This window comes from Pteropus vampyrus, unplaced genomic scaffold (assembly GCF_000151845.1).
Source record: "Pteropus vampyrus isolate Shadow unplaced genomic scaffold, Pvam_2.0 Scaffold146, whole genome shotgun sequence".
In the NCBI taxonomy this organism is placed as follows: Eukaryota; Metazoa; Chordata; class Mammalia; order Chiroptera; family Pteropodidae; genus Pteropus; species Pteropus vampyrus.
The window spans coordinates 2,941,718-2,968,987 of NW_011888927.1; the positions used below are offsets into that span (position 1 = coordinate 2,941,718).

General features: G+C 37.4%; 1 protein-coding gene and 1 pseudogene across 4 annotated transcripts in view; one reads left to right on the forward strand and one right to left on the reverse strand.

Annotated features, from left to right (window-relative positions):
- Positions 1 to 27,270, forward strand: part of SATB2 (SATB homeobox 2) — a 182,233-nt gene that overhangs the window by 132,875 nt on the left and 22,088 nt on the right. For all 4 annotated transcript variants that reach the window (XM_011369214.2, XM_023535984.1, XM_023535983.1 and 1 more), the window contains one exon: positions 12,708 to 12,905. In XM_011369214.2, the coding sequence (XP_011367516.1) occupies positions 12,708 to 12,905 (198 nt within the window). The remainder of the gene's footprint in view (positions 1 to 12,707; positions 12,906 to 27,270) is intronic.
- Positions 19,357 to 19,475, reverse strand: LOC111745131 (annotated as a pseudogene).

Consider the following 27,270-nt stretch of genomic DNA (forward strand, 5'->3'; position numbering starts at 1 on the left):
GGTTTCAAAGGCAGTTTAACATAAGTTATTCACTCCATTTTGTAAGTACTAATATTTTCTTCATAAATAGCTTATTTATCGAAATCAATTGCGTGATTTGGTACCTTGCCTGTATATTTGGTGCATATCCATAAGAGATATATATATATCAATAAAATAATGGGACTTTTGCTAAAGTACTTACCCTCTCCAAGCTGCAGTGGGAAGTGGCCACACCCTCTTTATTGGATTATGAGGACAGAGAGAATAAAGGTTTCCCCCTACTCTCCTGCATTCCCTTTCCTTCTTGTGTTATATTTTTTTGGAGGGGTCAGAAGTTATTAGAGTGACAGAAGAGGGAGATGAAGAGCAAGGGCTCTCTATTCTCTTGGAGGGGAAATCAGGAGAACCTTTAACCAGGAACGCTTGTGAACTGGAGTAGGCTTGGAGCCTTACAGGCCTAGTTCGAATGTATATAATCATTCCTTCCATTCCATTTTTAATTTTTTTTTTTTAAATAGAAATTAACCCTCCATAAAACCTCATTCACTCCTTGGTCTTGATTGCTGTCATCAGCCATTAAGAATAATACCTAACATTGCCTGTGGATTAGGCAAGCTTCGCATGAGAAGGAGGAAAAAGAAAGGAAAATCTTAGACTGAGGGTGGTGGAGCAAGATCTTTGGGGGCTATAAGTGCTTAGGGACACAATGGGAGGAGGGGTTCAGAAAAGAAGTTGAAAAGGTGACAGACTTTTGCAGTTTGCCTATGGTCCTGTTGGTGGAAATATATTACTGGAAAGTGTGTGTTTCCTTAGTGTGCGTGTTACATCAGGATGCATTTGTAGGTTCATAGACAGTCTCTTCCTCTGGATCAGCTCCAGCTCCTTTGTTACGCATGGCCAGTCTGTTATCCTATTCCATTGACTGTCTCCTGTCTGACTTGCCCCTTTCTTCATGGGAGAAGAGACAAAGGAAAAGCAGAAGAAAAACATAAGAGGGAAAGTTATGCTTATGCACATTTACCTTTCACTTTTTCTTCGTTTTCAATTTAGGACCAATTTTAGGGGTGTATGTGTGTGTGTGTGTGTGTGTGTGTGTGTGTGTGTGCGCGCGTATGTGTCCTGAGGATTATCTCCCTTTTCTTTCTGCAGAATACTCAGATTGGTCTTCATGGGATAGGATGTCCTATGGTCAGCAATTGTTCTCTTGAGTAGGATCCTTAGTAGGAACCATAATGTATAGGAATATAGGACATTTTCTGCATAATTTCAGAATGACCCTTAAATGCAGTCTGAGTGGCCACAGGACATCCTTGTCCCTTGATAGCTTCTATCTCTTTTACATTCTTAGGGTTGCTTTCTTTCTTCTTCCCTAATTATAGTTTATCATATGTTATCTGGGAAGTAGAAATCCAGAAAGAAGAAGCACAGTAAGCACTGGGTTCTCCCACTGCAGTCCTCCAGGGCCGGCCATGTGCTTTGTAACAGCATCTTCAGCCACATTTCTTTCCCTTGACATCCCCTTTCCCTGGACACTAATTCACTGTTTATCTCATATCCTATCCTGTGCTCTTTTTTTATAGCTTACAGTAGTTCTGCTCATAGAATGCCAAGGATGATCTAAAGTTAGGTTTCTTTCGAAAGGAGAGTGAGCCCTTCTTTATTATTTGTATATCCAAAGACTCAACTCCACATATGTGACTGTCTTTTCCTAGTAGGTTTGGGTAGAGGAATGGGAAGGGGATTATTTTAATCTCTATTCTCCCTTGCCCTCATTAAAAAAAAATAAAAATAAACAAATGAGCAAAAACTTCATAAAGGCATTGGGTTTGCCTTTTGGGTGGGGTGTGGTGGAGTGGAAGTGGCTGGCTTTCTGTATTAGGAAAACAGAGAAGCTGAGACACTGCAAAATGGAGAAACAGACAACCTGGTTGTGAATCTCATGATGGTAATGACAGGGCCAACCCCAGATGCTGCTGGGGTAAAAGAAAGAGAGTGATGTGGTAGTAATCAGAGACCCATAGTGATGTCAGAAGAGATGACATAAGGATGTCTTCATCTCCACCAATATTTAAAGACCTCTGCCAATCCTTGAGTTCCTGTCCCTGCCATGCGCTCTTTCCCAGGCCCACAAACTATGGGAGCTACCACTAGGATCGAGGATAGGCAAGTCCTTACTCCTGTTACATGCAGAAGTGAAATGTCAAGACACAACTGTGGTCCCACTGCAGCTGGGGAAGATGAGTTTCTGGCCTCCAATACAAAATTCTGAAATCATTTTCCCTTTAGAAGCTGTGTTCTCTATGGCGACTGGGTTTCAGTAGGTTCTATGCTTCATATACATTAGTATCAAGTAGATTCTGTACTGACCTATATTCCTTATTGCTATGTTTCTACCAAAAACAAAAAAACAAAAAAAAAAAACCCAAGCCAAAAATCCTGTATTCCATGTTACCACCTACGGACTTAAGTTGTATTCTTAAGTATAAGGCTACTTATGCTTTAGATGTAGATTACAAGCTCAGGTTTTATGGACATATTTATTATAAAATCTCTCTTTATAGTTGATCTAATTTGCTTAACAGGCTAAATGATTTAAAATATACCGGTCTCTGTGGCAGGTCCTTTTAAAATAAAGCAAAGTAAAGGAAAGACAGATTACATAGAGAAAAATAATGAATATGTTATTCAGTTTGCTTTTTCCTTTTACTGCTCTTTGCTATTGAAGTTTATATCACACTCAGTGTATATGCTAAAATATTCTCTTCATTCAGTCATGGGTTACCATATTAATTTTTGCTTTTGCGTGTCTTCTTAAAAAATGTCCCAGGCACAATTTAGTTGTACATATTTTGAAAAAGAAGTAATCTCTATTTTATGAATAAGTAATCACATCCTCCCTTTAGGAAATTCAGAAAATGAAGAAAAATATAAATTGAAAAACATAAGTCACCCATCATTCCACAACCCAGAGATAGTTAACATTTTAGAGTCTTTCCTTCTAATGTGTATGTGTGTACATGGGTGTACACATGCTTATTTATATCCTAATTGAGATCATACTGTATGACACATAATACAAGTTAAAAATTCAATTCTTTTTTTAAGGCCTACTTTTCATGTAGGAGAGTAAGTTTACGAAGTATAAAATATTATCTTTAGTCTTATTATTTAGTTTCTTAGCCTTTAGAAAATGTTGTACAAGGATCAAAGAATTACCACTTTGCACAAAAGTGGTTTGACATTAATGTTGTTAAGTTTCCTTTATGGAGATAGCTTTATTGGGGCTGGGATAGCTCAGACTATTGGAAGTAGAGCTTTGGCTGCCCCATCTCTCTAGTGTAAAAAAAATGACAGGAAGTACTGGCTATAGGATGCTCTGTGTAAAATGAGTTGGTTATCTCAGTCCCACTCACAATGATTTTGCTTTTGCCATCTTGGATTCACCATGTAAGGCAGACTAAAAAGAGGCATGCATCCTTGCCTGAGCAGCTGCCCCTGTTGCTGGGCAGGTTTATTTGGAAGACAGTCATCTTGACAGCCTATCAAGGAGAAGTTTCTACTCTTGTCAACTGGGTCATGGATACTACTGTTTCAGGGTCTACCATAAAATTGGTATTAAAACTATATGTGTGTATATTAAAACTATATGTACATACACACACATATATACATACACACAGTATAATTACCATTTGAAAAAATTATTATGCTGAGTAGTAGAGATTTCTCAACATTCCCAAATGCCGAACTAAGTAGGCAGTCAACACAACGATGTTTACTTGTCAAGTTGTGCCTTCATTATCTTCCTTTTTCTCTTGGCATAGTCTTAAAGGATGAGATTCTTGTGAGATATTATCAGCAGAAATTCCCTCAAGACCTCAGTTTTTACACCAACCTTATAGTGAGGAATTGGGTTCTTTTTTACTACACCTACAATTAGTTATTTTAAGGTTTCATTCCCTAAAGCTAGCTTTTTTGGGGAGTCTTTAATTAGATATCCACAGAGATTAATTATAGAATTCATATACAAGTTTTAAAATGTCAGAAACATTTCACTCATTGCTAAAGTGGATGTACTGGTTTTAAGCGCACCTTTATCAAGTGCAGCAATCTTGAATTGCATTATTTTGCCTGTTTATGACATGGCACCTTTGGAAACTTGCGTGTAACTTTGAAGCAAATCAGGCTGACGTATTAAAGCTACCTCTCTGTACTCTCCCTACCCTCTTGCAAAGAAGACATGGAGTTAAAGCAGGGTTCTTACAGATGGAGAATGTTGGTACCTGTGAATAGTTCCTACCACTTTGCCATAGAGACTGTTAATTATCATTCTTCACCAGGTCAAGACTAGGGTGAGGCAAGCTAGGTCCTAGGATGCAAAATATGAGGTGGCATACATTTTCAAAACTACACTCCCTAAATTTTGTGCACTAGTTGCTTTCTTGCCTCACCCTAGTCCCAGCCCCTATCTTTCAAAAAAAGTGTCATTCCTAGTTTTCTCCTGTGTTTGTTTTTTTCCCCCTGCTTTTTATAAGATTTGGAGGCAGTTTGCACAATATATGGTATTGTCATAGGGATGCTGAAATTTGGACCTAAAGTCAGGGACTGCAAATATTTTAATTGTTCTCTGCTTGATATTTTAGCCTAGTACATTTTGTTGTTAATCTTTCTCTGGTATTTAAGTGGAGAAGTACAAGATTACAGATTCATTCATCTTCTTAATAAACATGGCCAGCTTTTTCAGGTGCATGTTCTTATGTATGTATGTATGTATGTATGTATGTATGTATGTATGTATATGTATGCATGTTTACATAAACTCATGCCAGATTTCCATACTATTAGATAGCTATGTGTATCCCATATATCTATGGTAAGGAGGGCAACAAGATTTTATGAAATCCCCTCTTGACTTGAGCCCTTTATAACAGAGGTTAAAGAGTTGTTCTGAAATAAAATTTTCATTACTCTCAATTACAGCATCAGTCTTTACAAACACACCCGTAGAAATGTGAGGCATGCCCAGAGACAGCTGGAAATTGGTCTCTGAGAGTATTTGGAACTTGGTGTATGGTTCTGAAAAATAAATAAAAAAAGAAGCAGATCATTTTTACTTACCACTTCCAAGGTATAAAATAATTAACCTTGAACTGTAACCAAATGCTCAGCACAAATCTTTTTTCAGGTTTAGATGACCGCCTCGTCAGGGATTTATTGAAGCCCTTGACAAGTCTCCTCTTGCAGTTAGCCTTTTATCCATTTCAGTTTTCTTGATTAGGTTATCTTGAATCATTAGGGGGTTTATTTATTTTAATAGACACTTATTGGATTCATGAAAAGAGAATTCGGTGACTAAGAAACAAGAGCTGAATATTATCTGGCTCATTTCACACTTCAGAAGAGTCTCAACCAGCTGAAGAGAAATCCTTTCACAGTTACAAAAGTTTGTTTGGGGACTTTATGTGCTTCCCTTTAGAAAGTGAACTATCTGTGGTTAATAATATGAATTTTCTTTTGAGATGCTCAGAAAACATTTCCTCTTGGTTACATATGCTGACATTTTCTGTATTGAAGATGTGGGTGAGTAAATGGCCTTTTATATTTCTGTTGCAAGAAGCCTTGAGTCATCCTCCCGAGGAACTGTTCATTTGCTGACTTATTCATTCACTAAAGTTCCTAGAGGGGCAAAGGGGTGGGGGCTGTTTACTATTTGTAAATTGAATTCACTCGTCAGCTCTGTGTTAGACACATCATGGAGAACAGTAATGACTATGACAAGGCCTTGCCTTCAAGGCGAGTACAACCTTACTTAACAGAAACAAAGTCATTTACTGTGTCTTTTTGTTGTCGTTGGAAATCGGAGCAGGCTGTGAACCCTATGTCTGAGCAAGTTCTGGTTTGCATTTGTTCTGAAATGTTATAAAAACTAGTAAATTTGTCATAAACATAGAATTTAATTTTTGTAAAAGAAAAAACGTGAGGAAGTTGGAGTCATTACTGGTGCCCTGGGGTAGGAAAACAAGTAACTTAGTAAGCAGTGACATTTCAGTACCACGGACAGGAACACCGCTGGTCCCATTTGTTTCCCTTCTCCCATTACTTAAACATAAGGTTTGGAGGACAGGATTCAAACCCATATCTGATGGGCTCCAAACTCAAACACTGGTCTGTATTATTCTTTTGTGAAAGACCTCACTGGTCACTTGAAAATTCTCAGCTTTTGATACGTAGTTAGGAGAATATGTAACTCATTTATTGACTACTTGAAATTTTTAAACCTTTAAAATTCTTTATAAGTGAAATGGATATTACCCTTTCTCATTCATTTTAATCCAGGAGGGCTTTAAATTACTCTCATAAGAACAAGAACAAAAGCAAAGACACACAGAAAAAAATGGTTATGATTGATGTAGTTTGGTTCTTATAATGTCTTTTTTTTTTTTTTTTTTTACAATAAAATCTCCTGGAGGATGAAGTTTATGAAATATGTACTTTACCACTGGCAGGCCATTGTGAGTCCACAGTATTCCTGACTTTATCATAGTGTCTTCTCTAAGGATGTTTTGTTAGGAAGGAAAGGAAGGAAGGAAGGAAGGAAGAAAGAAAAGTTGATTTTGTCATGTCATTTAAAAGCCTTTCATAACTCTCAGGGCACATAGGATTAAGGTGGAATTCTTTGTATGTACTCTTTATAATCTGACCCTTACCTCCATTTCTAGACTGTACTTTAACCCCACAAGGTTGCTTCTTATCCTCCTGATGTAATAATTTTCTATGTCTCTGTATTTGCTGATAATGTCATTTCTGCTTGGAAAATGCTTTCAGTCACACTTTCTCTCCCCTACTTGGTGAAATCCATCATTATCTTTCAAGATCCACCTTATATGTCATATTTTCTATGATGATATGTTTCCTGAGCTAATAATTGTCATAATTACTCACTTCCTTGCTGATGATCTCAACCTTTTAAGTGATAATGACTTTTTAAGTAAAAAAGTAATAATGAAACTAAGTGATACATGTAACATGCTAGCACACTGCATGGCACACAGTAGATGGGTGCTCAATACAAGATTATAAATTGAATTAATGTTCCAAGAGACCTCTGTCACTGTTTACATTTATATAGTGGGATAAATTGAATCACCCCATTTTCTTTATAATATTCATTCATTAGAGATGGGGAAACAAACCTCAGAACAGAGTTGTTTCTGAAAAACAGTGCTTCTATCCAACTATAACTCTTTGTGGTTGTAAAACATTTCTCTATGCTAATTTCTATGCATTCTAATAATTTCAGTTCAATCTAATGATCATTCACTGAGCATTGTTTATGTGCAAGGAACCACACTCTACTCTGAAAATGCTAAAATGAATAAGAAACCAACTCTTTCCCTTCACCCCCATCAAGAAGCTGACTTTTGATGGAAATGAAAACATAATACAATCATAAAATTACAAAAGAATATAAGCAAAATGCTTTGGGTCATGCAAGAGTGAACAACCAGTTCTTATAGGAGATCATGTGAGACCATGTCAGCTGAGCTTTGAAGGACAGCTTCTCATGGGAGACAGAGGGTTGGATATGAGACATTCCAGCTAAGAGAGTAATGTGAGGAATAGCTGTGCTCAAACATTTGCAATTCACTTAACCTCAGTTTGACTGTACTAAAAAAGCTAAACTGACGATATAAACATTCAGCCAACCTTTGGTTCAAACTTACAACTAACCTAAGTGAGAAATCACACACAAGAACATGCCCATGGTTCATGCATGGTGATGGGAGTATACCAAGCACACTCAGGGACTGAGAGTAACTCACAGTGGCTGGAGCACAAAGCCAAAAGAGGGACTGATGGGAGATGAGACCATGAAGGAAAAACAGGAGCAAATTTTGGTTCTTATTGTTGCCACTGTTAATGCTTTTGAATTGTGAATTGGTGGTGTCTCATTTAAATGAATAATAAGACTACCAATTTACTAAAAGATAAACTATGGGGTTATTATTCATATTTCAAAAGAAATAATGGCACATTCTTCAAGTAGAGAAGATTCCTGATACATTTACAACATGATTTGCTTTGTAAATTTAGATTGACATGCAACTTTTCAGGAACACGTGGATTATAAACAAACTATACCTTGACTGGTGTGAGTGTTGCCTCACCTGGATAGTTGGAAATGGTGGTCAGATTTGTTTTTTCCACTGAGGGAAATATATTTGTTTAAGAGGCTGATGAGATGGCCAAAATGAGATGTTAATAGATATTATTTGCTTATGTACTGAATGCTTGGGAACTCTTTAACCATTGATTGCAAGGATGAAGACTTTAAAATGGTATTCCATCTCTGGGTTCAGATTTTGAGGGTAAAAGAGTTTTAATCATAAATTCCTTGGCATCATTACATGTAGGCTCCATTTATATTTTCCTATGTAAGTTTCAGATAGTCTCTATATTTAAAAAACATTTTTAAACAAATTTTAGACTCAAAGAAATGTTGCAAAACAGTAGTTTTCATAGATCCCTCACCTAACTGCTCCTAATGTTAACACCTTTACATCATCATAATGCAATTATCAAATTTAGGAAATTAACATTGTTTTAATACTATTAACTACACTAAAAACTTTATTTTAATTTTAGTAGTTTTCCTGCTAATGTTTATTTTCTCTGACAGGATCCCATCCAGGAACCTCATTGCATTTTGTTTGTTTTCTGTAGTCTGTGATCATTCCTCAATCTTAACTTTTTTTTTTTTTAATGACATTGCCACTTTTGAAAAGTATTTATTTGTTGATCATTTCTCGATTTGGGTTTGTCATGATTCAGCTGAGATTATGCATTTTGGGCAAGACTACCTTAGATTACATGTTGTGTCCTTCACAGTATGTCATGCCACAAGGTTCATGATGCTGATATGTCATCACTGGTGATGTTGACCTTGATCATTTGGTCAAGGTGGTTTCTTCTTTGTACTTTAATCTTGATGGCCACGCATTATCTGCTATTTCTGACAAATGCAAGGGAGCTGGAAGGGAACTTAGAAAATTCTTTTGTAAACTCTTCTTTTTATAGTTAAATTTCCAGAAGCTCCACAAGGTTCTGGAAATTTGTCCAAAGGTTACCCAATTATTTAATGTCAGAGTAGGAACTTAGCAGTTAGGTCTCAGGGATTTAAGCTGAATGCTCTCTATGCATCCTAGCTGTGCCCAAACACTTATACTTCATTTAGCCTCAGTTTTATAATACTAAAAAAGCTAAACCGACTATATTAATATTTGGTTTTGGTAAAAACTTATAATGAGACTAAAAGAGAAATCACAGATAGGTATATACCCTACAGTTCATAGTACCTGCTCACAGAGCTGGCCAAGGCTGGAAATCAGATCAACCTCTGTATCAGCATTTCTGAAATGAAAATAATTCTCCTGGAATGCTCCACATAACACATAGGGAACAACAACAAAAAACCTACTTGAGATTTTTAACAGAAAAAGGAGATTTGTTTATTAATAATTCATGAGTTCCCATTGAACATGCATGACAGAAACAGTGCTATTCAATAGAGAATACTGTCATCTGTCACTGTTTTATTTGACATTTACACTTTTTTTTTTTTGCTTGATACTGCAAAACTTTCTTGGATGGCATGCAAAAATTATATAAATGAAAAAATCCCAATGTGGAGACTCTTTATCTCTTCTATGATGGGTTCACTCACAATTACATACATGCGTGTTAATGCAACAGCGTGGCACATTCTCACACATTCATTAGCCACCCAAAGAGCTAATAAGGGACCTATTGAGAAAACAGAGATAAGCATCCCAAATGGACTGATGGAAGGATCATGTGAATAAAAGGATGGAGGGTGAGATGGAAAGCGAGGTGGAAGAATAGATAAGCATAGAATAGGTGGAGCGAGCAGTGAGTCAGAGTGAGGAGAAAGCAAATCATGGCTGTCATGAAGAAAACTGACAAAAAATATATTGCCATTTCAAATGCAAAATAAATATTTATAAATGGCATTACAGGAGCTCCACTACTAGGGAATATCGGCATTTAGTAGAAGAGCAAGTTAGAGCACCTTTCAATTTTATGCTGGTGTAAGGCTCTTGACAATCTTTCTGCTCTGTAGGTTAGTTATTATTTATAAAAATCACAGAACCAGCTGATACATTCATAAGCTAATTATTGAAGCAGCTGGGTACACATGGTGCAATATGTCCAAGGCTGTGAAGTATCACAGATTTCTTGGGGCCTGCTGTGGTGGGGGTGCACTGTTGAAGGCTCCATCCCTTAATCTGATCAGCCAAGCAAACACTTTGTGGGGAAACTAGATTAATAACCCTCTAAAAACCATGAATGTGCTTCATCTTCAAAACCGGGTTCCCTTAAACATGCTATTAGCTCAGCTCCATCAGGGATTTGAGGAAGTTCTCTGGTGCCCTAAGAACAGGGTCTTGTTGGCTACGTCCCTGTGCCAGAAATTAATTTGGTTTGCTTATGTCTGCACACATGATCACACTTATGTCTAATCCTCTCCCTAATAGCTTCAAGGTCAGGACCTTGCATGTCAGTGGGCAAATTGAGCACTACACTTCTTAAAGACTGATGGCAGACAGCACACAGTTCATAACGAGGCCTGTAGTTTGTTCTAAGTGATTGTAATGAGTGCAGATTATAACAGCGCATATAAATCAAATGCGGCAATGAATGTTGTGCGAGACATTCCGAGTATCATAAGTGGAGATACCACTCAGCTGTCACCTGTCTCCTTTCAAGCTGTGGCTTCCCACAATGCAATTCACTCCTTAAGCGGAACAGCAGGTGCTGTCCTCCGTAAGGTCTGAGTCCTGGGTATCTCAGAACTTCATCTTTTAACAGATGTAGGTTTTTGTTTTTATTTTCTGTTAAGTGATTGGTCTCCATGCTGTAGCCTCCCCTGGGAGATGTTAAACATACCTGTTTGAAAGATTTGAAAGACTTCAGTTGGAGACTTATTCAGATTCGTGAAAGACAGAGAAATAGAAGCTTATTTTTTCCACAGATGGCTTATTTTCCATTTCAAGAATTCTTTCCTTTGTATAAAGAAACCCTTGAGGAAACACTTTGGGACTAGGAGATTTTAAAAAATATAATTTTTTTTCTGATAGGGATAAAAAAATTGTCTTTAATTTTCATATGTGTTGCACCTTGAAAATCAACCATTACCTGTCTCTCAATTGAACTGAAAAAAAAAAAATCTATGAAAATACTTGGAAAAACATTTCCAAGCAAATGATTCGGTATCTTGTTTTCATTCTTCCTAACCCTCTAACTCTCCCCAGCTCCCAGTTTATTGCAAGAAAAGATCAGGTCTGCGCAAATGTGGCCTCTCACTTGTAAAAACAAGGCAGTGTTGTGTTACAGATTAGTTTATAAATCCCCAGTGGCTTCACAGTTCAGTGCCTACAGCTGCTGCAGATGGGCCTGGGTTTTTGTCTCTTCTCGGTGCTGCAGCCGGCAGTTGAAGGAGAAAATGGAATGATCAGGTTATTAACATGGAGGCCGCGAGGAAGAGGCTGCACAATGAGAACAGCTGGTGTTGCTGTCTTGGCTGATGCAGCGGAGATAATCAAATCTTGCCTTTTTTTGGGTAAAGGCAGAAGACAGTGGAGAGTTAGACAAACAACGGCTTATGATATTATAAGGGGTTTTTATAATGCGTGTCAGGAACTTTTATTGGCTTACAAGTTATGATATAGAAATTTGTTGAGGTTTGGGGTTTATTTTTGACAAAGTCATTTGTGTTTACTTATGCACCTTTTTAGAAAAATTTTTACTCTTGCAAGAGGCGTGATGTGGGACAGTTCTTGTTTTTAAAATTAGCGATGTAGCTTGGAAATGATGGGTTAGAAAGCTACTGGGTAAAATATTTTGACATGAGTCAGTGAGCGATGTTGACAGCATCCTCTGTATTATTTTCATATAATCCATCATTATTTGCATTACATTTTCTTTCTCGTGCAGTTGCGAGCAAGAGAACATCCGGATGCCAGAGTTGGGAGGCAGACATTTGCAGGTGTGACCCGACCAACTGCCTACCTTCCTGCAGGTGTGGCTGTGGCGGGAAGGTGATGGTTAAGAAAGCCTAGAGCTCAAGGCATTCAGCGATGGAGCATTTTTTTTTTTTTCATTCTAGCCTAGGTTGTTTTTTTCTATTTTGTAGAGTTATCGATAAGCGTAAGACTGTTTTCTCCCTAGAGAATTCAGTGCTATTTACACTTAGATATTTTTTTCTTCTTTAGAATTTGTCATTTTGTAACACACATTTGTTCATTCTCACTTTTTTCTTGGGATAGACTACTATCCAATTGGATAATTAAAAAGAAGTTGTAGCAGACCAACACAGATTAATTTTTTCTTGAGAATTGGATAACTATAATCTTGCTTGAGGAGCTTTTACAAAGGAATTGTAAATTAAGAATTTATTTGATAGGAAAGTTGAAAGATAATTCACAAGAGTGAAGATTCTCGGGCATTGGCGTAAACCATTTACATAGTCATTGATTGGCTTTAGAGTTGTCAGGCTGTTTCAGGATCTCTCCAGTTTGGTGGGAACAATTTTGAAATAAAAATATGATAAAGTGGGATAGCCCTGGACTTCAAGTAAGCTGTCCTCTGCTGCTCTGCACTCTGCAGATTAACTCAAACGACTCTCTCTCTCTCTCTCTCTCTAGGGCTGGCTTTGTGAACTGCTCCGCTGGAAGGAGAACCCCAGCCCAGAAAACCGCACTCTCTGGGAGAACCTCTGTACCATTCGTCGCTTCCTGAACCTTCCCCAGCATGAGAGGGATGTGATCTATGAGGAAGAGTCCAGGCATCACCACAGCGAGCGCATGCAGCACGTGGTCCAGCTTCCTCCTGAGCCAGTGCAGGTGAGCGCCCCCTTCTTCTTTCAGTCTGAGAAAGGTTGTCCATGCCAACAACTGGAGGGTCAAAGGGGCACACCACATCAACTCCCACAGGAAAGTGTCTTGTGCCATGCTCCTGAGGACACAGTTGAGAAGAGTGTGTGTGCACACACACATGCTCACACAAAGAAAATGACTGAGCAGTTGACTCCAAAGGCAGCTTATTTCCCGGGGCCTTTTATTTGTGAGATTGCGAAGCCAGAACACTCATGCAGAATTAAATCTCCCAATCAGAAAACATAATTCATAGTTCCCAACAGTTCATTTTCTAAAAAAAAACCCTCTAAAGTAGCCAATGAATTGAATCAAAATTCTTCAAGGAATTTTTGATTAGGCTGAGGAAAAGAAATATTTACGTGAGCCAGAGATACCACTGAACTCAGCTGGAGCTTTGAGAGAAATTGTGATAGATTCTTAGACGTTTAAGGTGAGTTTTTGCTGTCCTCGGTTTCCTCTCTTCTAGAAATCTACCTTCATTTGGGTTCTGTATTTTGTTTGCCTGATTTTTCTATTATCAAGAGGAATATTTCTTTCTAAAAGTAATTGAGTTTAGTCTAAAATCAGTTACTTTCAGAAAGAAATATTAACTAGGGTTCCCAAAATTACACTCGTCAGAGTTTTGCCCACAAATGGTTTGGGTAGGTAACGAGACTTGTTCTACTGCCTAATACCACCAATCCCAGCTGCCACCAAAGAGGACCTTCCAAAGCCTTTGAATCTCCTTTTGTGTAGCAAGGAGAGGAGGGTTGAGACAGGAGAGCATGTAGATGTGTATGTGTGTGAAGAGAGGAAGAGAAAATGAGAAGGATAGGGTATGGTTTCTTGATCAAGGTGTAATGGGAGAGGTGGTAAAGGACGTGGTGAAATGCTTAGATTTCCTGTCTTTTCCCCTTGCTCCACCCTCACATGCCTGTGGGGGAAGCCAGAAGTGAGTTGGTCTCTTACATCATTTTTCATCCAAATATTGACATCTCAGTCAATGCTTTCATGTTCTTATTGGTCAGCTTCCCAAGTCACAGCATGAATCGCCCAAATGATTGGACTCATAAATTCACAGAGCTAGACTCACCTAGAGTCAACCTCTTATACTCTCCGCAGTGAACTCAGAGTGAATTGGTGGGTGATAAGGGGCTTAGGCTAGTAAGTGGTGGAGCCTGCTCTCTTGGTTTGTTTCTGGACTGGTGCTTGGGGTGAGTCATTCCCTGGAGGTGAGCCCCAGGACTTACCCTTGCAAACCCACAAGTCCCCTTTTCCTCTCCTTGTCTTTTTCTGACTGCGGCCTTGTCTGAACACCAGAGCACCTCCCTATAAATAATTATATTAATATGCTGAGTCACACAGAACAGTAGATTTCAGATTTCGAGATTTAGTAGAAATATGAATGAAAGAGGGATCCAATATAGATTGATCAACTTTTTATTTTGTAAAATAAATTTTTATGAAAAATTCAAGGGGTACGGCCATTTATTATCCATATACTTCATAAAATGAAATATTTTTAAATAAGCAAATTAATGAAAAGGATAATCTCAGACAAAAGAATCTTACAAACAGTGTAAATTCAGTCATATGAAAAACCCACCTTCACCCTTGTTTTTCTCACGTTGCTGTGAACTGATAAAAACTTCTGTACTGAGCCAACACAAGGCTAAAGATGAGCGTCCGAGAACCATTGACTTTCTGTGGACTTTTCCTCCAGGGTCTTAGTTCAGTCCGGGCAAAGTAGAAATAGAACAGGAGTGGAAAAACTGATTTATGACAGACATTAATATTATTCCATTACTCCGTTTTTATTCCATTTTTATTTTATAGTTGGAAATTTAGAGAGGTTTGAAATAAAAAAACTAATATCTCTTTACCGTTATAACTAAGGGCTTCGCTTCATTTGGATGATGGCTCCTATGCATTCCTCTCTCCATTTTTGTGTCCAATTCTCTATGAGGTCCCCATGTTTAGGTAGCTAAAGGATACTTGACATAATATTTTGTCAGTTATATGACCAGTGTTAGTAAAGTAAATCTTAGAAGCAGATAGCCAATCGATTTATGAGTTTTATTACCTTTTATGTTAGTATGGCAAAACTAGAGTATCCTAACGATATTTAATGAGTCAGTCTGTACTTCTCAGGTTAAGCACTTTGTGGCAATTAGCATTAACTTCTGATACCACTAAGAAAATTCTCTTATTGTATAAAAGGTTATTCCTATCACTCAGATCTTACCTAGAGTTTACAAATAAGGTAATTTTTTTCTACACTGACTTTACCTTAGCCATTGACTTTGATCCCGTAACTACTGTGACATATGTCAAATACATCACTTTTTCTTTTACATTGTGCCTGTCTCTGAGTGACATTCTTTGAATGCTGCATTTTGTTTGTCAGCAAAATACAAAGTTTTAGATTAATTATTTATTACATTCGTGATGTGAAAAGTGAAGAAAAACAACTGAAACTCTTGAGACTGGAGAGTACATACAGTTGGCAGAGCCTCTGGGAAGGACCGTGGCAAAAAAAAGATTCCCAAAATGTAATTATCCAAAAGTTAAGCCATTAAAATCAGCGTTGAAATTTACTTGTGTTCTTATACCAAATGAAAATTTAAGAAGCTATAATTGCTTGCATATTTTAGGAATTTTAAAATTCATGTGTAGCATAATATTGGTTTGATGATGTTACATTTTGTTTAATTATTGAGTTTCAGATATATGTAGCATATTAAAAGGCATGCAGAAGTCTGCCTCACTGTGGTCATAGAAAAGTGTCATTTCTTTAGTTAGAGCATACAATTCTCCGATTTTTTTAAATGATAAGGATAAGAAGCAGTGACCTGTTCATAATTACCCACCAGATTAATCTGTGGAGTTAGGATTCACTATAGACGTACTGACTCAAAGGAGATTTGCCTCACCTCCTTCCCAGCTTGTGCTTTCTGTGACATTGAGAAGTCTCTTGGAGTCAGAGCCTCTCTCTTCACAGAAGAGAGGAACCTTTTCTTTTTGTTTGCTTGTAAATAGTTTATGAATTGATAGGCTTATATTGCCTGCAGATGCATTTCTTTTTTTAAGTCCAAAACAGGTTTTAAAAACATAAACCCACATTTAAAAATCAAGAGGTTTCACATAAAATCTAGATTTCACATGACAATTAAAAAAATCAGAAGACCTGACCCACTGGGCCGCATGGCTGGAGCTGATCCCTTCCATACAGGGCACACATTCACCCTCCTGCTGCCTGACGCTCATCACCCACACTCTGTACATGCGTATACATCCTGTTTACTTTATTCATTTAGGCCTTGCTCCTGTCACCCTGTCACATCACTCTGCCCCTGTAAAGTCACCTTGTCCCTATGACTCCAGCTCTGTATCTCAAGCTGCCACACCAAAATCACATGGGCCCTGTGGCTCTGAATTTTTCCATGATAGCCTTTTTTGTGCCATTTATTTCTATAACCCTAGTACCTAACAGAATTCTTTGCATGCTTACCAAGAAGTGCATGCTTGGTGGCGTTTCCCTTCAGAGGTGAAGCTGGGTTGTGGTTGAGGCCAGATTGAGCTTGGGGCCACTGAAGACTTTTGTTAGCCCCAAAGACTAGGGAGTCCTCAGGAATTCAGATCCCTCCTGGTGATGAGTAGCTTGAATGTCATATTGAATTATCTGGTTTCTCCAATTTTCTTTTTCATATTCCAAATCTCTTTAGAAACCGCCATTTAAGTCCCTGCTATGTAGAAGGGAACTTGCCAGGCTCTGAACACTTTGTAAAGTAGATCCCACTATACCATGGATTCTCAGTATGGACAAAATTGCCCCAGGGGGGTGAAAATTGGTTCTTGGTCAGCATAAAAATCTTCAATTTACAATTTGTGGCCCTTCAAAAGGGAGTTAGAATTTCATGAAGCAGGGGAGATGATTAAAAAAAAAGAATCCCTAAATAGGCTCCTTTAGGGCATAATAATAAAAAAGGGAGAGTTGTGAAATACTAATACACATAATGTGTCTAGTTCATGTAAATATCGTACAAAGAGGACCAACATAGGTGAGATGACATAGCAAGCCAAACTAAAACATTTCATACAAAAGATGAAACAGATTCTATTTTTCATCTCAAAAGTTGGAGACAAAATGATTTCTTGTTCTTGTGGTTGTCGTGTTTTTCTCCGTAGCGGTTATTATGACTTGAGGCCCTACTGTGAATGAATATCCTCAACTTAGAATCAAAAACTAGTTAGGTGAGAGTATTCATTATTACCAACTCCATTTTACAATTTGGAAAAACTGGAGCCTTGCCTGAAGTCAGAATCGCCAGCTGAATGAAAACGCAGGCGTTTTTGGCATCCAGTCTTTCTCCTGACCACATTTCTCTCTTAATGTGCTAGAGAAGAAAGGACATTGCTCATGCTATGACTAGGTCACTGAGTGGGGTAGATTGGGGAACATTTGCCAAATTGTTCATGTCGGTGTAGTTTGTGCTTTATTGCTTTATTATATTTCCACCACAGTGTTTCCATGGGCTATTTTGTAAGTTCAGGAATTCTGAGCTTGCTGCTATGTGGTTTCCTGACAAGTACTTGTTTTAAAATTCCATGCCGTACACTGAGTAAGAATGTGAGACCTGGTGGGGTGACCGTCGACACCAGCAGTGTACCTCAGCTCATCTGGATTGCTGCCCACTCAGGGGATTCTCAGCATCTTCTAAGCCACCAATTCCTCATCATTGCTATCAACTAGTGGTTCTCAACCAGGGGTGACTTTGCCCTCCCTCCCCATGGCATATTTGACAATGTCTGGAGACATTTTCGCTTATCATAATGTGGAGATGCTACTGATATCTACTGGGTGAAGGGCAGGAATGCTTCCATATATCCCAGAATTCACAGGACAGCCTCCAAACCAAAGACTTATCTGTTCTACAAATGTCAGTAATGCTGGGGCTGAGACCCTCTGGTGTAGACATACCATTAATTGCCAACAGTGTAAGATTTAAAAAATGGTAATAATTATCACTGAGGCCGATTCTAAGTTTTTCCTGTAGAAATTCCAGTAGTAGTAATAATGATGGTGATGATAGTGATTCTCTACTGGCAGCATGTAACCTTTTTGGAAGCCGGGCTTACAAAATGTGAGATATTTACATCTTATTTTCTTCAAACCATGTGACAAACCAAGAAGGAGGGTTGTTTTATTTACTTTGACATGAGAGAAAGGCGAGCTGAGAGAAGTTAAGTAACTTACTCGAAGTGAGACCTTAAATCCACATTTGTCTACCTTCAGAGTCTGACTTTTATCTGTATGCTGGAAAGAACTACTGTTGTGAGCAGCCAGCATTCCTGAATACCTACTATCGGCTGTCTGGGTTATGTAAACCTGTTTATGTATGCAGTTCGATTTTTAATCATTCTACTAAATAGATCTAGTTTTATGAGCTTTCTTTTCTACAGAATACTTAATGCTTTGACACCTACACCCTATGTGTGACGTCAAAGAACTGAAGCGACTGAAATGTTCACTTTCATCAAGCTTTTCTGAGATAGCTTTAGAACCTGAATCTGATTGCTAACGTTTAAGGTACTTGACATCTATCTCTAAGCCCTAAGAGTTTGATCGTGCCTTTCTACTCCAGCTGTAGCTGTATCTTGACTTGTGAATTTGCTTCCAAAAGAACAACTTCTTAGAAGAGAAATGAATAAGCTAATTAATTAATCAATTAAAGATGTTTGCAAATTCTCTAACCTGGTCACTAGAAATTTTTCCACCTTGGATTCATTCCGAGCTCCTACTCAAAGCCTGCTGTCTGAATGTGGCTCCAGAGTTTTGAAATCCTATTCCAGTCCTGAGGAGAGATGCAAATGAACACTGGCCATTTTAAATGAAATATCACAAGAATTAGGTGTAAGTAGGCCTTCACTTGGGAAATTTTGCGAGTCCCCGACCATCAGTGAGGAGCCACGCTAGTTTTTCCACGTTAATATTATGTTATCTTGCATGAATTTATTTTTCATTTCTGTGTTACCAGTTAGCTTTCAACATGTCCAAACTTTTAATTTTTTTATTTGGGAGTAAAGACAAGATTTGGAGATCATTTGCAGCCAATTGTTTTTCTTCTAGGAAATGGACATTCTTGTTTTGGGTTGACCTTCTAAAGTGTAATGAACATATTCCTCTCAGTAATGACATTGAAAAGTTGAAGAACCTCATTATGGTGTATGGCCCATAGATTAGACATTAGCTGTGGCTTCATTTTTTTTTCTTTTTCTTTTTCTTTTCCTCCTAGGGATTTAGGCAAGCTGCTTGACTACTTTTTATTTTTTTATTTTATTTAATTTTTTTTTTAGGCAAGGCAACCCTCGGTTGACCTCGCAGATTGCAAGGACCTTGTCAGCTTACGATCCTTTATTTTTTATTTTTTATTTTTTACGCCTACAGCACCTGGTCTTCCTAGGTGGTCTCCTATCCAAGTACTAACGAGGCCCGACCCTTCTTAGCTTCCAAGATCAGATGGGATCGGGCTTGTTTAGGGTGGCATGGCCATAGACTGATTACTTTTTAGATTTGAAGTTTCTTAAAGTTTTTCTTTTACAAGATATTCTGGTAAAGAATATTCAGCTTAAGAAATTGTGGTTTAATTATTATAGATACAATAAAAGAAATTGAGGGTGATAGAACTTCATGAAAATGCAGGTGTAGGACTATGAATATGGTTCGGTTTCTCTGAACCTCAAACTGGGAATTCAGCAGCTGCAGTTTGTGCATTCACCCTCTTGTTTGCTATCTTTGACATAATGTACCTGTAACCCATGTCAGTTTCTTTCTACTATCCAGCTTTTCTTCTCACCATCATCTGATTACTGTTTATCTCTTTGTCTACTTTATAACTTCTGCTCATTATTCATAGTTTATCTGAATTATAATTCCGCCTCCTCAGAACTTTGGCCTACCTGTGACCTCTGCTCTATCTCATGACTTATCTCTATGAGTTTATCAAATCCAGCTTTGTTGCACACTCCATATATACTACTTTAAGTTCTTATAAGAAGGAAATTAACTGGTCTACCTCATCCCCACGAAGGGAAACTTTCTTGTCATTTATTTTCCAACCAGTAATATGAATGCTTCATTTGGAAAGCACTGCCTTTTAAAGGTAGAGTTCTGTTGGCCAAAATGTTAGAATAATCTCAAGAAGAACGAGAAGCACAAAGTGAAGTGGCTGAAGACCACTTCCATGTAACTTGTGAATGGGCTGCCCCTGGGCCACAAAGTTAGGGCCATGTAGTAGAACGTGGCTCCTAGGACCTGGCACTTATCAGGGTGGATGGTTGTGGGTATGATCAAGAAGTCTGATGTAAAATTCTCATCTTAAGGGAGATTTATATGATTTTTTTTTTTTTAATGTAAAGTGCTACAGACATGTAAGCAGTAGGAAACCAATGCCTAGGGTGATTTTAAGTTCTGTTTGTCCAAAGTTTTATGCTTTTTTATTATAATTTTTAAAAAAATTTATCATGTAGTTCCATGTGTGCAGGCACTGTGCTACAGATACTAATAGAAAGTAAACTTAGAAATTTATAGTAATCTCTTCTGGTTCTGCTTATTCACTTCTTCATAGTGGGTTTAACATTTTGCTGGGCTTATTATTTTAATAATTGGAGTTCGCTTTTTGCTTCTCATTCTTCATGGGGTTGTTCTAGTATTTTTGCCAAGTTGAGTTCTGCCTATGAGTGACTGAACCTTCATAACACAGCACTTTCCAAATTAAACATCTAGAGTTAGCTATTGGTTGGAAATGAAATGTCAAATGGCTGGGTTCTACTTCTCCCAGTCCTTTCCTGCCCTGTGGAAATATAGAGAACTTTGGTTTCTTGAGCAGCTTGCTCTTCCATAATTGCTCGTTTCTTTAAATAATGTCTAATTTTGATATTATGCTTTTCTGAGAGGCAGCACAATCTTTTCAGCTCACATTGTGGATTACTCATATGCTCCTTGGTTTGTAGATCCTAAAACTGGATGGAAGCTGCTTTGCTTTGTCCAATGCCACCGGTAAAAGGAAGAATTGGGGCTAGCCATGTCATTTACATGGTACAAATACTCCTTACTGATACAAGTTTCTTTACTAGCCAGTGCTCAGAAATCACTAAAATCACTAATATAAATTATCTTTCATTATATCTATTTTTAAAAGTTTTGGGACAGCAGGGTATTCCTTATAGACGTTGTTATATTTTTCTTCTGGTGATATCGAATGAAACTAGGTATAACGTGAAACCTGTAGCACCTTGGCTTTTTCTTGATGTTCTGATATGAAGATAAAATTAAACATATATAACATAATCCTTTTTTGATCATAAAATTTAGTTGTCCGTCTTTCTTTCCTCCCTCCCTCCCTCCCTCCTTCCTTCCTTCCTTCCTTCTTTCCTTCCTTCCTTCTTTCCTTCCTTCCTTCCTTCCTTCCTTCCTTCCTTCCTTCCTTCCTTCCTTCCTTCCTTCCTTCCTTCCTTCCTTCCTTCCTTCCTTCCTTCCTTCCTTCTTTCCCTCCCTCCTGCCCTCCTTTCTTTTCAGTAATCTGAAGCACTTTTTTTTTTTTTTTACCTTAAAGAACGGAGGGGCAAATTTATTAAATATGAGCAATGTGGAGCAAATTGGTTTGAGAGGCAAAATAGAGAAACTAAGATAGTGCATTAGAATGCATCCTTTCAAAACAAAAAACAAAAACAAAACAAAAAACCCTAAAATTAAGGCAATTGTGGATATTGATATATCATTGTTCTAATTAAGGGCCTCATCACATTTCATCTGTGAGAAAGAAAACACACTTCTATAGATGTCTAGCAAAGTCTGGCTTTTGGTAAAGATGATTAGAATTGATTGAGAAACTGTTTTCAGGTCTCAGGTTACAGGCATGATTGAGAAGACTGGCCATTTTTATTCCCACATTTTTACTGATTTATTTAACAAATATTTGTTGAACTCCTTCAGTGCACCAGGTATTATTCTACTCACTACATGTATAACAATGAATAAAACAGAATTGCACACATATTTTGAGTACTTTTTCCCTTTACTCACTTAGAATTGCATTTTTAAACCAACTTCCATTTTCCCTTTGGCTACCTTCTCTTAATCTAGAATTCAAACGATGAATTAGTGGAATCCATAAGTTTTATTTTTTTTCTCTGATCTTGACCTTGGGTGAAATCTCTTTGCTACCGCCGCCACCGCCGCCGCTGCTTCTTCTGCTGCTGCTGCTGCTGCTGCTTCCTCCTCTTCCTCTTCCTCCTCTTCTTCTTCCTCCTCCTCCTCTTCCTCTTCCTTCTTTCTTCTTTCTTCTTTCTTCTTCCTTCTTCTTTTTTTCCCTTAGCTGTTTCCAGAATGTCCTGGGTAAGATCTTTAAAACATGCTGAACCTCTCAGATATTATTATATTAAAAAAAAAAAAAAAAGTATGGCTATTTGAAGACACCAAAGCAAACAGATCTGAGTCCCAAGGGATTGACATAGCTTTATTAAGAATCACATATATAAATTAGTGATTGAATGGCATTTTTAAAGATAGTTTTGATGGAAAACAGAGAGATAAGTATGTCTCTTCCACCTCTAATTTCTCTCTGATCACAAGGACAGACAATGCTTTTGTTCATTCTCTCCACCCAGGGTGACTTCTCCAAGTAGAAACCTTGTTACTTAACACTGGGGTTATGGGCTAATTTATTGTTAGTACTTGACCTGGATCCCTGAACCAAACCACCTGGCTCACCTGGCATGTGTTGGTAAAGCTGTGGCCCTTGGAGAATCAGGTATGTGAATTAGTCCTTTTTACTAATGAGCTGTTGTGGCAGAAAAACACACGCTGTTCTAGGACCGTGGGAGCCCGCTTCACAGTTTCTTAAATTTTCTATCAGAGTGCTTCTCATTCATAGGTAATTGTTGATTTGAAAGGTATTCATCGCCTTTGCAGAAGAAACAGAAATACACATCTGCCGAGAAGGGCTTCCCCACGTGGATGAAGTTCTCAACATTTGACTGATCAGAACAGGGTGCTAATTTCATAATTTCACATACTTTGGTTCAGGCCTAATATTCAAACGAGTTCGTAAATCTGAGAGTAGATTGCAACTGAAACAGGACACGAGGGTCATTCTGGCAGCTCAGTCCTAGTTGTCTTTCTGAGACTTATGAGGCTACAAGCGGAGAATCTGATGGGACTGACAAACTCGGTCCACAAATACGTACTAATATAGCCATTTTTATAAGATTTTGGACTGCCTGATTCAAAATTATTTTAGTAGAAAGTAAAATATCCAAATGAAAATTAGGTTTATTTTAACTTCCCTTCCTTTTTAAACATAAGCGATATAAATTGTTAATAGCTTGGCCAGAAGCATGAGGAGGAACATGGAGAAAGAGAAAAGAGTGCTCAACCTTCAGAAGGCCTGGGTTTGAATTCTAGGGCCACCACTGGAATTAGAGCTCTGTGGTCTTGCAGAGGCCACTTAAAATTTCTGGAAATTGTGATAGTAATTGCAGCTCTGTAGGGTTGAGGCTTACAGAAGGTGATTGCATGGAAGGCAGCTGAAAAGTGATAATAGGGTCTGAGCATTATTAATATTAATATTAAGGATAAAGTAAATAATGCTACTCAAAAGAGTTTAGAGTTGAACCAAGGATGGTTGTCAGCATATAATTTTATAACTAGCAAAATATGAGCGAGTACCTCGCCTCTACTGTGCGCATGTTGTACAATTGTTTTGAGATGGATTGAAAAACTCAAAGCTATCTAGTTTCATCTGATCTTTCTACATTTCCAAGCTCTTTTAAAAGTCATTATAAGTTATTTAAAAGTAAGTGAGAACTTTTCTTCTTAGCTCTGAATAAAATCCCTCTGGAATATAATAAAATGCACTGGATATGAAAAAAGCGGGTTAGAACTTTTTTTTTTTCAATGTTTTTAGCTTGAAAAGGCAAAAAGACCACTCAGCTTCTGAATAATCTCTGAGACTTCTGCTGCCCTTCTCACAATGCATTAGAATCCACAGAGTTGATAAGATGCCATGCAGTGACAATGTTTGAATCTCTTTGGTCCAGTATTAAATAAGCTCCTCCACATCAACAGCTTTGCACTGGCTTCTGATGGACTCAAACTAGGGGCAAGACATTTTCTATGGTTTTGAGTTACTTAGAGGCTACCAGAGAAATGAATCTAGACTTTTGTAGAGCAGACATGGTAGCGATAGGTTAAGCAAAGATGCAGAATTCACTAAGATCTTAGAACACTCTTTAATGGATACTTCATACTGACAATAATAATGGGTGGTTTTCATGTAAGTGACTCAATTCCTGGCTTCACCACCTGGAATTCTACCTCTTTCCCTTCTGCAAATGCAAATAAACAAGAATGGAAGTATGTATGAGGGGTGTCATTGTAGAAGGAACAGAGAATCAGCTCTAATTTACTAAAAACAAAACAAAAGAAAAATATAAAACATTTGTAAATTTTGCTATTGATGGTGACAAATTATTTGAAGTGAGGTCCACAACAAATTTATAAGTATTGGCTCCATGATTGAGAGCCATGGTGTTAAGAACCTGATAAATATAACCATTTGATTTTAATTTTGAAAAATTGTGATATCTTGCTTACATAATAGTAGAAACAAACATAAATGCTTCTATTGAAAGCAGATCCTTCTGATTATAATTTTTTAAAGCACATTTAAAGTAGATTACTGAGATTTGCTTAAATCTAAGTGTAGTATGACATTTAAGTAAAAAGTTCTAAAAAATTTTAAATTTTTTTGTATTTTAACATCCCCCCCAAGACTGTCTATTCACTGTTTCAGGAACTAGAGCATCTCGTAAAGAATAAAAATTACTTTCTATCTCTATTTTTAATGAACTTTAACCAAATAGGAAAAAAAGATGATATGGTAAAGAAAAGGTCCTTGCAAGTCACATAGATTGTGGTCACAGGGTTGGGCACGCGATCTGGGATGAGGGGTTTTACCCCTTAGAGTTTTCTTCCACTATTTTGTAAACTGTTATAAGATGGATTGGGTGATCTCATAGATTTTTTATCTGAAACACTCATTCTATGAATTGGTTCATCTATTTTTGATTCTCATTTGAGTATTTTAATGAAATGTAAAACCAAAAAAATGAAACAAACTAAAAACACATTGCTCCTGGAGGTTCAAATGCATTTTGGAAAAACAAATCAGCAGCAAAATAGAAGATTATGAACACCTTATATGGGCTCAGAGAGGTTCAGTTGATTGTCTTATGATTGATAGTTATGACAATTGCAAGAGAAAGCCAGCCACTGAGTTTTAAACTATTGTAGCCAAACCTACCTACTGTGGCTTCTCAGCTGTTTCTGTTTAGTGTGTAAATCTAATGTAGCTGAAAACTACTGCTGATTTTTATTAAGTTGAAGTCTGGAACTTCCCCTTGTAATGATAGAAAAGCATACTTTCAATTAAAGGAAAACTGCCAAAGTTCTGAAATTCGTTTATTTTATTATTACTCGGTTTAACCCTAGAAATGGGAGATCAAGCAAACTAGATAGATTTGACAGTTCTAAGGTCACAAGTTCAATTTCCTCACAAGTTGTTTCTAGATCTAATTCACTGCAAATCATATAACCCTTCCCCTTTCGATATGGAATCTTTTATGGAATTATATATCACATCGGGGTCATCCTAGTCACTTTGGGCCTGGGAAAATGACAGGTAAATCAAACCAGGCAAAAGATTTCCAGTGAGCAAGTCTGGGAGGCAGAGGAGGGCTGAGTATTACTTTCTACAGCAGACTGAGTGTGCTGCAGTAAGCTTACACAGGCTCGCAGGAACCCATTGTTAAATTTTCAAGAATTTGAAAAGCTAGTTTTTACACTGTCAGTAGAATAGAATTAGCTATCGTAGGAATATTCACACGATAAAAATTGGCAAATGGTCCAATTGGAGCTTTTTTTCTCTCTAGAGAGCCAGTTGTTAAACATTTACCAGCACAAAATCGAATAGACTCCAATTAACTTTTTTTTTGAAGCCCTGTGGATATTCATGTATTTACATTTTTTTAAATAAACAATACATGCTAAAAACCATTGTATAAGAGAAAGGTCAGATGTTTCTAGAACTGAATGGCTGTGTGGTATTACAGTCCACTTGATCATCTAGATATCAAAAAGTTTATTTAGACAGTAGTTGTTTCTACTCTATCTCCTTTGTGCTTTACTTTTCTTTGAATTTGTTTCTTCATGTCCAAGGAAGTCTGTCTGTGTTTTTTTCTGTATGTAATATACAAGACTAACTTGAGTGTCTGGTTAGATTCATTTCGCAGAATTAGAACCATGTAGCATAATGAGCCCATGGTCTGTGATTTCGTAGTACCAAACAACCAACAGGTTTGAGGACTCTTGGTAGAAAATGGGAAACAACTTATTTTAACAGACTTTTTTCTTAAACATGATAAACTGAACCCAGACAGTGTAGTTTAAAATGAGAAGTCAATTATTTTTTAAAAAGTACTCTAAACTTAGCATGCTAAAATGTATGACATAAACTCTTAAAGATAAATATATGTGGATATGGAAAGGTCTTTCTATTATGATCTAAATGAACAGAATGTGCTAAAGTGAGCATATACTATAGAAGTGCAATATCTACATGCAAATGATTTTCAAAAATATTTTTCTCATTTCAGTTTTTTGACAATTCATGTCAAAAAGTATACTCAAAAGTGTGTTAACAGAAGAGTGGAAAGGAATTATGGTGAACAAATGTCAAATATTTCCATGTAGGTGTAATTTAGGGGTACACTTTTGAGAGAAATCCTTATTTGAGTTTATGCTTTGTGTAAAATATAAGCCCTTCCAATGAGATAGATAGTTAAACAGTGTGTGTAGTAAGTTAATACAGTCACTTCCTTAGTAATGAAAGGAGAGAAGCAAATTGGCAGATTCTTTGGCTTGTAAAACATAATCTGGATCAGATGCATTGGTATGTTCTATCAATTGATGATCCTTTGATAGATCTTCTTATTAGAACTACCGATGTACCAGGGGAGAAGAAGTTTTCTTGTCACTATTTGCAAGAAATCAACCACTTTATTTTGAGCTCCTAGAACAGACAGAGATGGACATGCTGCACTTCCCTGATTTTTACATATTTGCATATGTGAAGCAGAGTTGTACAGTACACTATGTGAACATGTAATGTCATCTGTCTTGTGTGTTGCCATTACTCATATATAGAATGTACATGTAATCAGTTCCTATTTTATGTCATATCCATCTGCATTTGCAGCATTTCAAAGACTAGTCTGAAACATCTTGGCACAG